The following is a 12,178-nucleotide window of genomic DNA, read 5'->3' as shown; positions in this document are numbered from 1 at the left end:
ATGGTCCTGCACGCTGACATACAGTATAACTAAATATCCTGCATTTCCTGGCCCATGCCGCTTTGGTAGTTAATTTTTCTTCTTGCTGACACAGATGTGACGACATGTTGAGATATTTCCAGCAGTGCTACAAACGGCACAATTTCTCAGCTCTCAGACAGATTCTGGTGTCAGTTTGCTATGGGTTTCACTCTGGACTCTCCATTTTGCACTAATGTTCAGCAGTCACGCAGGGAGAAATCCATCACTGAACAGGCAAAAAATATCAATTTTAATTCCAGCAGCTTCAATAGTCCAGGGCAATGCAGACACAATTTCAATTACATTTTGATTAAACATGCCTCAGATTTTTGGATGAAAAAAACTGTTTCTTATGCTTTCACTGCTGGTCTGTTATTATTTAATATGGATACAGCATAACCCACAGCTGCATGCAACAGGTTTGGGCTTTATTTAAAGATATTTAGTATATAAAAACTGAAACAGAAGTAGAAAAACAAAAGAGGCTGAGGATGAGTGAATACAACAGAAATTCCAATTAGGACAGTTTTGAATGATATAAACATTGTTCTTTTGTTCCCTCAGAACTGCTACCAGAAAGAGGCAGTGCTGAGGCCTGAAAACAACCAGGTCATCAACCTCACCACACACTACACTTGGTCAGGCTGTGTGGTAAGAACACACACAAACGCATGCAGATACATGAACTGAATGAACTGAGCAGTGTCTTTGCTGTCAGCAAACAGCCATCCTTCCCCAGGCAAGATACGCAATCCTTTGCAACCCAGTGTTCAGATGTAACTAAAATTGACCTCCCACCTCCCAGTGTTGTGTATTACAAAGTGTCCTTTTTATCTTATTTTCATCTTTCCTATTGCATATTCTTTTGTAATGCAAAAATGGCACAGAGATGTGTAACAGAGAAAAAAACCAACGGAGAGACACAGACAGAGACAGAGAGGGAGTGCGAGCTAATGGCCTATAATGTGTTTTCACTGATACACACATTTTCACTGTTGATGATGAATCCCAGCCAACCAGAAAGGTTTCAAAAGACCTTTGTCTTTTGTAACACTTTTTTTAATATTCCTTTTGTCTCGTTTTCAATAACCACACAACATGCTTTTTAAAAAATCACATTAGGAAGTGTGATTGCCAGCTTGATTCTGTTGTTGTGGTGGTTAGCGGATCTTGTTGCCACATTTCAGGCTATATTGAGGTGTGAAATATGTTTATAGCTTGATATATCAGGCAATCCCACTCTGCTGTGGTAATTTAGTGTGTCTCTGAGGTAAAACACGTTGCCTTTCTATATAACGACATCCTCTATGCACACCAGCCTCACTGCTTTTTTTTTTCCTCTATCAGGTGGAGGGAGATGGGAACGAGGAGGTTCTGAGCTGCGTGGGCGGCCGTAGTTTCCGCTCAGTGAGGGAGAGATGGTGGTATATCGCCTTGAGCAAGTGTGGGGTAAGCACTGACCTCTGACCCTTCCTGACTTGACTGGCTCTTTGTTTCTGCAAGGGCAGGTGTACTACCAGGCAGTTACCATGGCGATGCACCACTGTTATCACACAGACTCAAAGGGCTCATACACAAACACACCTGTGTAGACACAGTTTGGTTTCTGCTGCTCTACAGAAACAAATGTCATCACTGTCACTGTCATTACCCATCATCAAAGCTGAAGCCTTACTGCCTCCTTGGTAATGAAAACAAAGTTACCATTGTACCCCAGGCTACATTAAAAAAAAAACACTTTGAAATTTAAAACCCATGATAGAGAGATGGATTAAACATTACAATTTGGAAAACTTATACTGTACTGTTATAAGGCAATGAATAATAGCCAAAATGCCACTCATACTCTCTTGCCCTTGACTCATTACATTATGTGGCAGTTTATTAGGTACACCAAATTAAAACTAGTGCAGTATAATACAGCAGTCCTGAACTGTTCCATTTTTGTTGAGACTGTTTCAGAGAGGTGTTGATTCAATTATATGTTCACTGTCAGAGAGTGCAGTTTGAGCTGCTGTTGAACTGCACTGCATTATACAGAGAAGTGTTTCTGTAGCTTAGCTTCACTGATATAAATGGGGTGAGACGTGAGTCATATGAAGGGTGTTGCTTTGAAGAATGATTAAGATCACCACCCCCTGAAAGATCAATTGTTATATTAACCAGAAGAATGTTGGGTTTTAGGAAGCAACTATTACAGGAAGCTACAGTGATGAGATTATTATTGATTGGCACAATCACGTGTAATCACACAGTCTGGGGTAACAATCAAGGACAAAATAAGGATCATGAATAACACTTGCATGCATGCGTCTTTTTCAGTGTGGGTCCTTTGTTCTGTTTCAGTATGAATCCGAGTGTTTGACAGACACTGGTCAGAATACATGGACAGCATTTGTGTTCTTCATGCAGGCATGTAACTAAACAGAGGCAGGTCTTCATGTTGAGTTTTTCTTAAATTCTCAAATATGAAAAGAAGAATTTCTATGACAATGAGGCGAACAAAATAATAGAAACACCTGTCAGTATAACACAGTACTTTTTCAACAGACCACAAACTACATCTTCTACAATGATCATACAGTTGACTGAACACCTCTCCAACACCTTAAACAAATACTGAACATTTTCACCATCATGCATTGAGAATTCATTGCAGGGTGGTTTTGTCAGACTGCATTAGTTGTCCCCAGGTGTACTATACCTAATAAAGTGCCAACTGAGTGTGTATGTTACAGACGATCTAGTATCTGTGCTTCTGTCTCTGAATTGCCTCGGGACACTGAAACACTCTTATCTCTCCCATGCCACCAAAGCACAGAGATTCTTAATGTGAGATTTTTTTTGCTTAAAATGTGTTAAACATGTCTTACAAGGGCTGCCTATTGATTATGTAGCTTCAGGGAATTTGAAGCATTGTGTTGTTTTGTAATGGGACTGGCTGTGCTAATGGTGTGCCGGGAGACAGAGAGCAAAGTGGTAGCTGCAGTGTGTTGTTTGTTGATGCGAGTCTGGACTGGGGCACTCGGTAAAGAAATCATGAGCTTGTATAATGATAGCTCTGCTCGGTGATGATACATCCTCCTACACCGAGGGCTTCAGTCAAGGACGAATGCCAGGAATAGTTATTTGTACGTGTGCTGTTGGTTTTCTATGTGTGCAGTGCTTTTATGTTTTTGAAGGTGAGTGAGTACAAGGATAATTAAGTACAAATATGTGTATCACTGCGTGCCTGCATAACTATCAGTGTCGTACACTTGTGTCACACTCCTGGTCATGATTCTGTGTATTTGTTTGTGTGAGCGCTCACGCCCTTGCAATTTTTTTTGCGGGTTTGTTTTTATGCTGTCAGTTGAAGAGGGATATGATTTGAATGGATGCTTCCTGCCGAGTGTGGCTTAGTGTCACGGCAGTGTCTGCTGATAGACACGCTGCCTAATGCGGTTGGACATGTAAAAGCTTGTCTCCGCTCCTGCAGACATATGCACGCCAAGCCCCGCAGCCAATTTTCACCCCTCGTCTCTCACCACTTGCTTTCTCGCTTCCCTTTCGGTTTCACACCTTTCCGTCTTTCCTGTCTCTGTCGCTCACAATCTTTGGCTACGCTCTCTTTCGACTCTGTGTCACCAAGCTGTGACGCGCTCCAAGCCAATTCATATCTATTTACCTCTCCATCTCTGGCTTCTCTCCGTCCACCTGTCTCTAATTGTGTTTTTACTCCATCTCACTGGTCTCATTTCTTCTCTCCCTCTTGTTCATCCCATACATTTTTCCTGCCACTTTTACTTTTGTCTGCTGCTACATATTTTCCTCTCCCTGTTTCTCTCTTATCCAGCTCTCCTTTTATATACATTCCATCTCAGTTTTTACCTGTGCTGATGTGGGTGTGATTCTATATCTAAATAATAATAATGAAACCAGCAGCTGTCTATTCTCAATCCCCAGATGTAGGCTAATAAAATGTGAGCCTGGTTGTTATTTAACATTTAGAGGCAATTTAACTAGAATAATTATAGCAAGAAACCTGAATGCTGCAAATAATCATTATTTTAGGGAAAAAGACATTATAAATACAATTCAGGTCATCACTAATTACAGAGCAGCAGTCAGCCCAGAGGTTTTTCAGACAAATTGTTAGAGTAACTAAATTTCACTAAAACTAGGAGGCTTAATTTCTTTTCCCTGCATATAAAACATGTCCTTGGATAAATAATAATCATCTCACCATCTTTTAAAACTTTCCTCATCATACATCATACATGCTGTGCAGTCAAGTTCTACATTACATTTGAGCATCTGTGTGCAGCTACAAAATTTGCACAGGCAAAGACCACATATTTCACTGATATTGCCTTTTGTAAAACTGTTTTGATGCGTTAGAGTAAAGGGACTCTGTCGGTAGAACTAATTGAATACCATTAATTGAAAATAAACACAAAAAGAACAACTCATTAACATGGCTTCATTGCATCAACCCCAGGAACTGCTGTTTGAGCATTAGTTTATGAGGCGTTTATCCTTGTGATCTTTCAAACAGAAGTGGAGAAATGGCAACCTCTGGATGACTGTAATCAACTCCTGCTTTATTATGCTGAGCAGAACTGCTGCTAATGAAGCAAAATTACCCCAGTAGGGAACCAAGGAAGAGCTGAAATTAGACTGGCTGCTAATATGTGCAGGCCACTAAAATGGCCAAAATGTCAGTCAGGTGATATTCTATATCTGTGTACAACAAACAATGGAGAAACACACTCATATTTACTGTATTTTATCCTGTTTTCAGTCAAAAAAATATAGTCTATCTCTCAACATAGTCACATACAAGAGAAGGATCCTTATTGTATCCCTCTGTGCCAGTTCAGGAGCCAGTTTGCACTTCAAACATTGCACATCTTTATTGTAAGAAATAAGGAATAGTAATGAGTATTTGACATGTTAGGAGTCTTTTAGGAGATATATTTACATTTATATGAACTGAACAGGCCTCGTGATTTGTGGGTTGTGATTCATGGTTTGACTAGATCCCTCAGCCAAACCGTGGTCTCATCCAATGGTATTGAAGCGACTACTTCCTATGCTTCGACTTTTATTCAGTCATGGCTGCCCACAGGCTCGGGTTCAGTGAGTTCCACTCCATGAGTTGTACAGAATTTAGGAAAAAGCTGTCATTTTTATCAGATCAATACTCAATGTTTGCTGATACACTCAGAGTTGAGGTGTCTTGTGGCAGCAGTCTTGGGAAGGCCCTTAAAGAAAGCTTCTTAAAGAAATTGTTGTCTGAATTTGTTGAAATGTTCGACAGGCCTGCACAGAGCCATGACCTTGAACATTTTCAGGATGAATTTGAGTCCCAGCTGTATGCCAAGCCTTATTGCCCAGCATCAGTGCTCAGCCTACTTCTCTGGCTGAAAGAGAGAAAATTCCTGCAACCAGTTTCTAAGATCTTGTGAAAAGCATTCCCAGAAGAGTCCCGATAAGAGAAAATTAAAGAGACACTTCAACTCTTCAACATGACAAAATGTATTTGTTTGTCGTTGTTAGTGAAATTAGTGGTACAGTGTCTTCTGTGGCTTTCGAGGAGCTTTGTCAGGTCTGAGAAAATAACCCAGATAATGTCCTAGTGCGGTCACCATTCGAGTGGCTAATCTCTGTGAGCAGTGTGGACATGTAACATAAAAGCTAATAATTAATCAGTACATGTTACTCGTTGAAAAAATTTGCATTACTTTCCTAATTACAAAGCAGTCACTAATCAGCAGTGCATTGCTTGTTTACTTCTGCTGTGCACCCCGGACCACCATGTGCCTCTAAACAAATCCAAACCCGTCACATCCACTCATTGCATCTTGTAGTTAACACGTGTAAAGACAGAAAACCAGGCGATGTTCAGGTGTCCACATGTTTCATTCAGTGGTACATAGTGTACACTTAGTTTTCTAAGAGTTACTCAGGTGAGACGCCCTAAATTGCAAGTAATTGATGCTACAGAGATGAGATTCACACTCTCAAAAGACTCTCAGAGGTCTTGTTAAAAGCAGTTAGCAGCAGCCCAGGGGAGCACAAGATGTATAAAACTGACAGATGTTTTCGTGAGAACACTTTTAGTGTGTGATTTATCAGTACAGTGTATCAAAAGCAAATGCCTTTTACACCTGAAACTAACAAGCACCCCTCAAAATTATCCAGTGACGCTGTCTGTCCCACAGAGAAAGAAGATTCCTGTTGTGAAGTGCCACTTCTTCCACGGATCCATCTCTCTTTCCGCCTTTCTCGTCATTCTGGCGTTCGCGCTGTCAGCTTTTCTTTTTAAACTTTCTTCCTCTCTACATCTATCACTCTCTTTATCTCGGCCTCCTTGCTCTTTGTGTCTGTATTGATTTTGTGGCAGTGCACGCTCCATGCTTCTCGCCCTTTTTGATAGAGGGAGTGAGATGGAGTCTCGGGCTGCCAAATGAAATCAAAGTCTTTTCCCCCTCCCTCCCTCTTTTCCCTTGCTTCACCGCAACAAGCTCAAACTCCATCGGCTTTGAACTTCTGTGTGTGAAATGAGCTCTCTGTGCTCTGTCAGCCCAGCTTTGTCCCCTTGCTCTTGCTATCTGCTCCCCATCACTTGATTTTTCTCACTTCCCAATTTCACTTCAGTTTGACACTTAATTGTGTGACTGTCAAAAATTTACATCATTGCAATTGTGGTTTAACACACATGTTCATTTTCTTCTTTTCCTGCATGTTCACAAATAAAGTGACTGTGCTCTTTTTCATAACATGGCAATGTAGAACAGTTATGTTAGAACAATACATAATTATAATAAGCCTAGCACATAATTGATAAGTTTATCAGAGCAACTGTCAATAATTAAGAATTAATATAGTCTCTAAAATCAGAGCAAGCGGTTGGATATGGTCTTAATCTGGGTCATCTTCACACTGGCTCTGCAGCCTAGATTCCTTTTTCTTTCTCCACATACCTGGGGGATCCCAAGGCACTTCCAGGCCACTTGGGGAACTGATTGACTATATGGCACAATTACACTGAGCAGCTCCTTTCCTAAGGAGGATTTGAAATTTTCCTTGTCTTGTAAAAAGAAAAGGGTGGAAGAAATCAGAGCCTTGTTATTTAAATTTGTCTTGTTAACATATTCATCTCATCAAGTTAAATGACGACATTGTGTGCTACATTGTTAAAAAAAAAAAAAAAAAGCCGTCTAGCCACTGTATTCAGATGCAGCATTTGCCCTGTTCATTCACATGAGATTCTGTTGGGAAGAATGGACATTAGTGCAGAATCAATGAGCCTGGAAAAGTGAGCAACATGAGGTTTTTCATCATGACTGTGCAGATATGCATCATGGTTTCTGGGCGTAGCAGTTTAAGTAAGGCAATACATTATTATTGCCATATGAGACATCCTTTTCTCCTAATTTCATGGGGAAGCTTAGATTTTTGGATTTATATTTTCTGGTCTTAATTGCTGCATTATTGATTGTATGGGATCTTTCTGAGTGATGAGACTACTTCCTTAGTCATCATATCAACATTATTAATAGGGTGCTGAACCACAATACTTCCAGTAGCAGTCAATCCAAGTGGCAGCGAGCATCAGTACACTAACTGTCATGGAAGAAGTATGCAGATCATTTACTTAAGTACTGTAAAAGTAGCAATACCACAGTGTAAAAATACTCACTCTTACAAGTAAAAGTCTTGCATCAAAAATGTTACTTAAGTAAAAGTATTAGTATCAAAATATACTTAAAGTACCAAAAGTAAAAGTACAGTTTGCATTAATGTGTTTCATATTATTGTGTTATAATTATCAACGCATTATTGTGCACATCACATTTAATGCTGCAGCTGGTAAAGGTGAAGCTAATGTTAACTACCTTATATACTAATAATTCGAAGTACTTGACATACTGCTGGGCAGCTTGTGAATTTTCCACCAAAGATGAATGAGGTCTTATGGATTATACTGTAGTTAGTTTTATTATCTCATCTTGAAAAGTAACTAAAGTAGTAACTAAAGCGATCAAATAAATGTAGTGAGTACAAAGGACGACATTTTTCTCAGAAATATTGTGACGTTGAAGTATGAAGTAGCAGAAAATGAAAGTACTCACATAAAGTAGAGACACCTCAATATTGTACCTAAATACAGTACTTGAGTAAATGTACTATGTTACTTTCCACCTCTGCTGTCGAGTATTGAAAACTGGCATTGAATGGCTGGTCACATTTTGCGTTCTTGTTTACTCATTCCTGTGTTGCACCTATCCTTTTAGATAAGATATCTCATGCGGCCCCACACACCCCCTGTCTCCCTCTGCTCCTCTCTCACAGGACGATGGCTTGCAGCTGGAGTACGAGATGAAACTGACCAATGGCCAGTCTTTCTGGACACAGCATTTTTCTGCAGATGAGTTCGGTAAGCGTGATTAGATAGACAAAGGGAGATTATGGAAGGAATCTCTGATGGCACAAGCCAGCACCACTTAGTACAGCCTATAAAGCACACTGATCTGAACAAATTACAATAACGAAGGGACGGCTGAATGAATAAATGATGATAGATGAACTGAGAGGAAGGGACGAACAGAAAGAGACCCAAGGAGCCTCTAAATTAATGATTCCTACATCTCCAGTTTAATCTCTCAATCTTATTGTAACTCTCAACTAATTCTGGGTCTTCATCACGTTCATGGGTCTCTGTAATTTTCATCCCTTTCGTTTTCTCCTTTATTCATACCTCAAGTGCCCCCTCCCATCTTCATCTCGGTATTCTCTGAACCTCATTGACTCCTCTGTTGTACTTTTGTTTTTCATATTCCCACTTTTCCTCTTTTTCCCCATTAATAATAATCTTTTTTTTCTTCCTCCACCTCCTTATTTGTAGGAATCTTGGAGACAGACATCACATTCCTGGTTATCTTCTCCATGGTGTTCCTCCTGTCTTGCTACTTTGCCTGTAAGTACTGTCTTTTTCACTTACTGTATCTCTCCTTCTCCACTTGTTCTGTGAGCAAGCCAGCTGAATCTGACTTTCAGTGCTCACAATAAACTGGTTTTTCTTTAGATCTATTATAAAATCACCATGTTTTCTTAATGAGATAGGAGTAAGTTCTCATGTTTCCTCAGATAAGTGAAGGGTGGAGTATGTACATATTTTCTCTTGGTGCCATGAGTTTGTCAGAACAGAGCACGGAAGGAGTGAGATGAAGGCGATAGCAGGGTTTGGTTTTTGTGTAAAGCTGAGCAGCTGAGTGGAGGAGGTAGCGGTAGCATTAAGGTTAGTGAAGCGAGTTTGTCCCATTAAGGCCGTAGCTCAAATAACCTGCAGCCACTGAGAAGAAACACAAGAACCGCAAGGAATGACTTAGCATCCGATGAAAACTTATTCCCAGCATGCTTCATGCCAGGTTACCCCAGGCAGCCATACAGTGGATCTTCCTTATTCCCACCTAATTTGCAACAAAAATCTTTTGACTTACCTGTAGTGCTGTAGTTCTCTACCTTTATAATTAGAATGAACATCTGGTGTCTTTGTGACCCCACATCACACATAATGACTTTTATGCAGAGAGGAGTAATAAGCAGTTCAGCTGAAGACCATTTTTCTTTTCAAACTGTTTCTTTTGAAAGATGCCTAGGCATTTGAAGAGGTGAAAGTATCCACTATTTTACACTGAAAGACTGCAAAAAAATGACAGAGAAGTGGTTACAAAAATAGACAAAATTGGATGTAATGGGTTTTGTGCCTTTTCTATTCATTAAATCATCTCGTCTCTCACAGACTGGGAGATGCCTTTGAATGAACTGCTGGATCTTAGGCAGATCTGATTTTTTTCACCAGTGTGTGTGATGTTGTTGTTATACTTGTACACACATGGCTCAAATTTTAAATGTATTTGCTCATGTGTGGCTGCTCAGGCCCTCAGTGGTGTTCACACTGGAATCAGATACATGCCACTTATAAAACATGAACATGAGCTATCAACTCAAAAAGATCACAGCTAACCAAAAAAACCCTGAATTGAGTATTAAGGCCTGTAATGAGAATGTGGCCCTTTTTACCCTGTGTGTACTGACTTTGCAGCTTCACTGGGGTCCACGCTGACATGGAGATTTAGGTTTTACTGGATTTCAGGTTTGTGTTTTTTTATCAAAGAACATAAAAATAACTTGGAGGATAAAAGGCCTTCCTCTGTTATTCACAGTGTCATAGGTCTATGCAGATTATGAAAGAAAGAAAAGTGTTTAATGTTCTAAAACTTTGACTCAGTAAAATATGGCAGAATTTCATTCCTGGGACAAATGTTCCTTTAACTATCATCACTCTTTGCGGACACCTTTGAGTGTGTCACATGAGGATCCAGCTGCACTTGGCTTGCCTTGCCAGTGGTTATACATAGCAGCAGTGTGTGTGTGTAAACCTTTATGAGAATCAGAATCAGCTTGAATCGCCAAGTATGCTGAGCTTAGAAGGAATTTGTCTCCGGTTCAGAGGCTCTGTGTGTTGTAGGATAGTACAGATAGTAGACAACAGACAATAGAGTAGTGAAATTGTCTGGGGGAGCGTGAGAGGAGGAGGAGAGGCAGTGTTCATAAACATTATATACATATATACACATTTTGAGCTATCTGACTGGTGCATGTAGCGGTACTATTTACATTTATATCACTGTGGTGGTTGCTGAGTCCTGTTGCTTCACTCATAGTTAGCTGTTCATCAGAGTGATGGTCCGGGGAAAGAAACTGTCCTTATGTCTGGTTGTTTTGGCGTACAGAGACCTGTAGCACCATCCAGAGGGGAGGAGTTCAAACGGATCGTGTCCAGGATGTGAGGGCTCTGCAGAAATCTTCTCTGCAAACCTTTTGACCCGGGAGGTGTACAGGTCCTCCGTGTAGGGCAGACTGGTGCTGATGATCTTTTTCGCCTGTCTGAACTGTCTGCTGGAGTCTTTTCCTGTCCTGTTTGGTTGCTGAGCCAAACCAGACAGTGATGGATGAGCAGAGAACAGACTTGATGATTCCTCTGTAGAACTGTGTCAGAAGCTTCTGGGGCAGGTTGAACTTCCAATGAGGCCGATGACCATTGTGTCATCTGCAAGCTTCAGGAGTTTAACAGACGGGTCCTCTGACAGGTGGGGGTAGGCGCAGTGAGCTGGGTCAGTTTAGAGCGAAGGATGTCCAGGATGATGGTGTTGAACGTTGAGCTGAAGTCCACAAAGAGGACCCATGCTTAGGTCCCTGGGGAGTTGAGATGTTGCAGGATGTACTGCAGTGCCATGTTGACTTCTCCTTTTTGACCCCTCCCTGGGCCACTGCTGTTTGTACAGGTGTTTTTGCAGTGAAATTGCCTGCTTAAATGTGCATCAAAATATTTCTTCTCACATTAAGTAAAGAGAATAGATAAGATGTATAAGGCCTTATCTAGAGACAAGAATCACAAGACGGATGCATACTAATTGCTGCTCGCCCTGTTTATCTGGTTCGTTTCTTTTTCCTTCTTTCTGTCTCTCATTTTCTGTACCTCTCACTTTCCTTCACCATCTGTTAGCATATCTCGATCCTTTTATTCTCTGTCTCCACCAACACACACACACACACACACACACACACACAGCTGCATCACCACTATCTCATTCTTGCTATTTTTCCCCTGCAGACAATCTGAAGGGAAGACAGCTTCTTCACACAACCTACAAAATGTTTATGACAGCGGCAGGTGTGGAGGGTGAGTGCTTCTGTCCTGAACACACACAAACACAAACTATTCCACACAGACTCTAGATGAACCCCTTGCACAGCTTCAGCATCTCATACCTTAATCCCTGCTTCAGATATTATCGCCCATATTAGCATGTGAATAGGAACTATAGCAAACAGCCCAGGCGTGCTGAGCTCCAGTGTTCAGTGGTGCATACTGTTACTGATGAACACTTACTCTTCTCATCCAATCCTCTTCCTTTTTTCTTCCTCCTTATCTCACTTTCTTCCTTCTGCCTGCGTGTCCTCTCTGCAAATCCTAAATTCTCTCCCTCTCCTCCCGTTTCTCTGAAGACTTCTGGTCTTTTTTCACCTCCTTTAATCAATTCCTCTTTTCTGTCTCACTTCTCTTCTCCCCATTTCTATCCACCTCTCCTCCCTTGCCCCTTCT

At 40.9% G+C, this 12,178-nt stretch overlaps 1 protein-coding gene across 1 annotated transcript in view; it reads left to right on the top strand.

The window, feature by feature from the left end:
* Positions 1-12,178, top strand: part of tmem145 (transmembrane protein 145) — a 35,964-nt gene that overhangs the window by 15,630 nt on the left and 8,156 nt on the right. The window contains exons 4-8 of the mRNA XM_020590170.1: positions 586-672; positions 1,369-1,470; positions 8,362-8,446; positions 8,915-8,986; positions 11,687-11,755. Of these exons, the coding sequence (XP_020445826.1) occupies positions 586-672; positions 1,369-1,470; positions 8,362-8,446; positions 8,915-8,986; positions 11,687-11,755 (415 nt within the window). The remainder of the gene's footprint in view (positions 1-585; positions 673-1,368; positions 1,471-8,361; positions 8,447-8,914; positions 8,987-11,686; positions 11,756-12,178) is intronic.

The sequence above is a fragment of the Monopterus albus genome, unplaced genomic scaffold (genome assembly GCF_001952655.1).
Source record: "Monopterus albus unplaced genomic scaffold, M_albus_1.0 scaffold11.1, whole genome shotgun sequence".
In the NCBI taxonomy this organism is placed as follows: domain Eukaryota; kingdom Metazoa; phylum Chordata; class Actinopteri; order Synbranchiformes; family Synbranchidae; genus Monopterus; species Monopterus albus.
The sequence above is the reverse complement of the archived record's forward strand: the minus strand, read 5'-3'. Positions and strand labels throughout refer to the sequence as shown.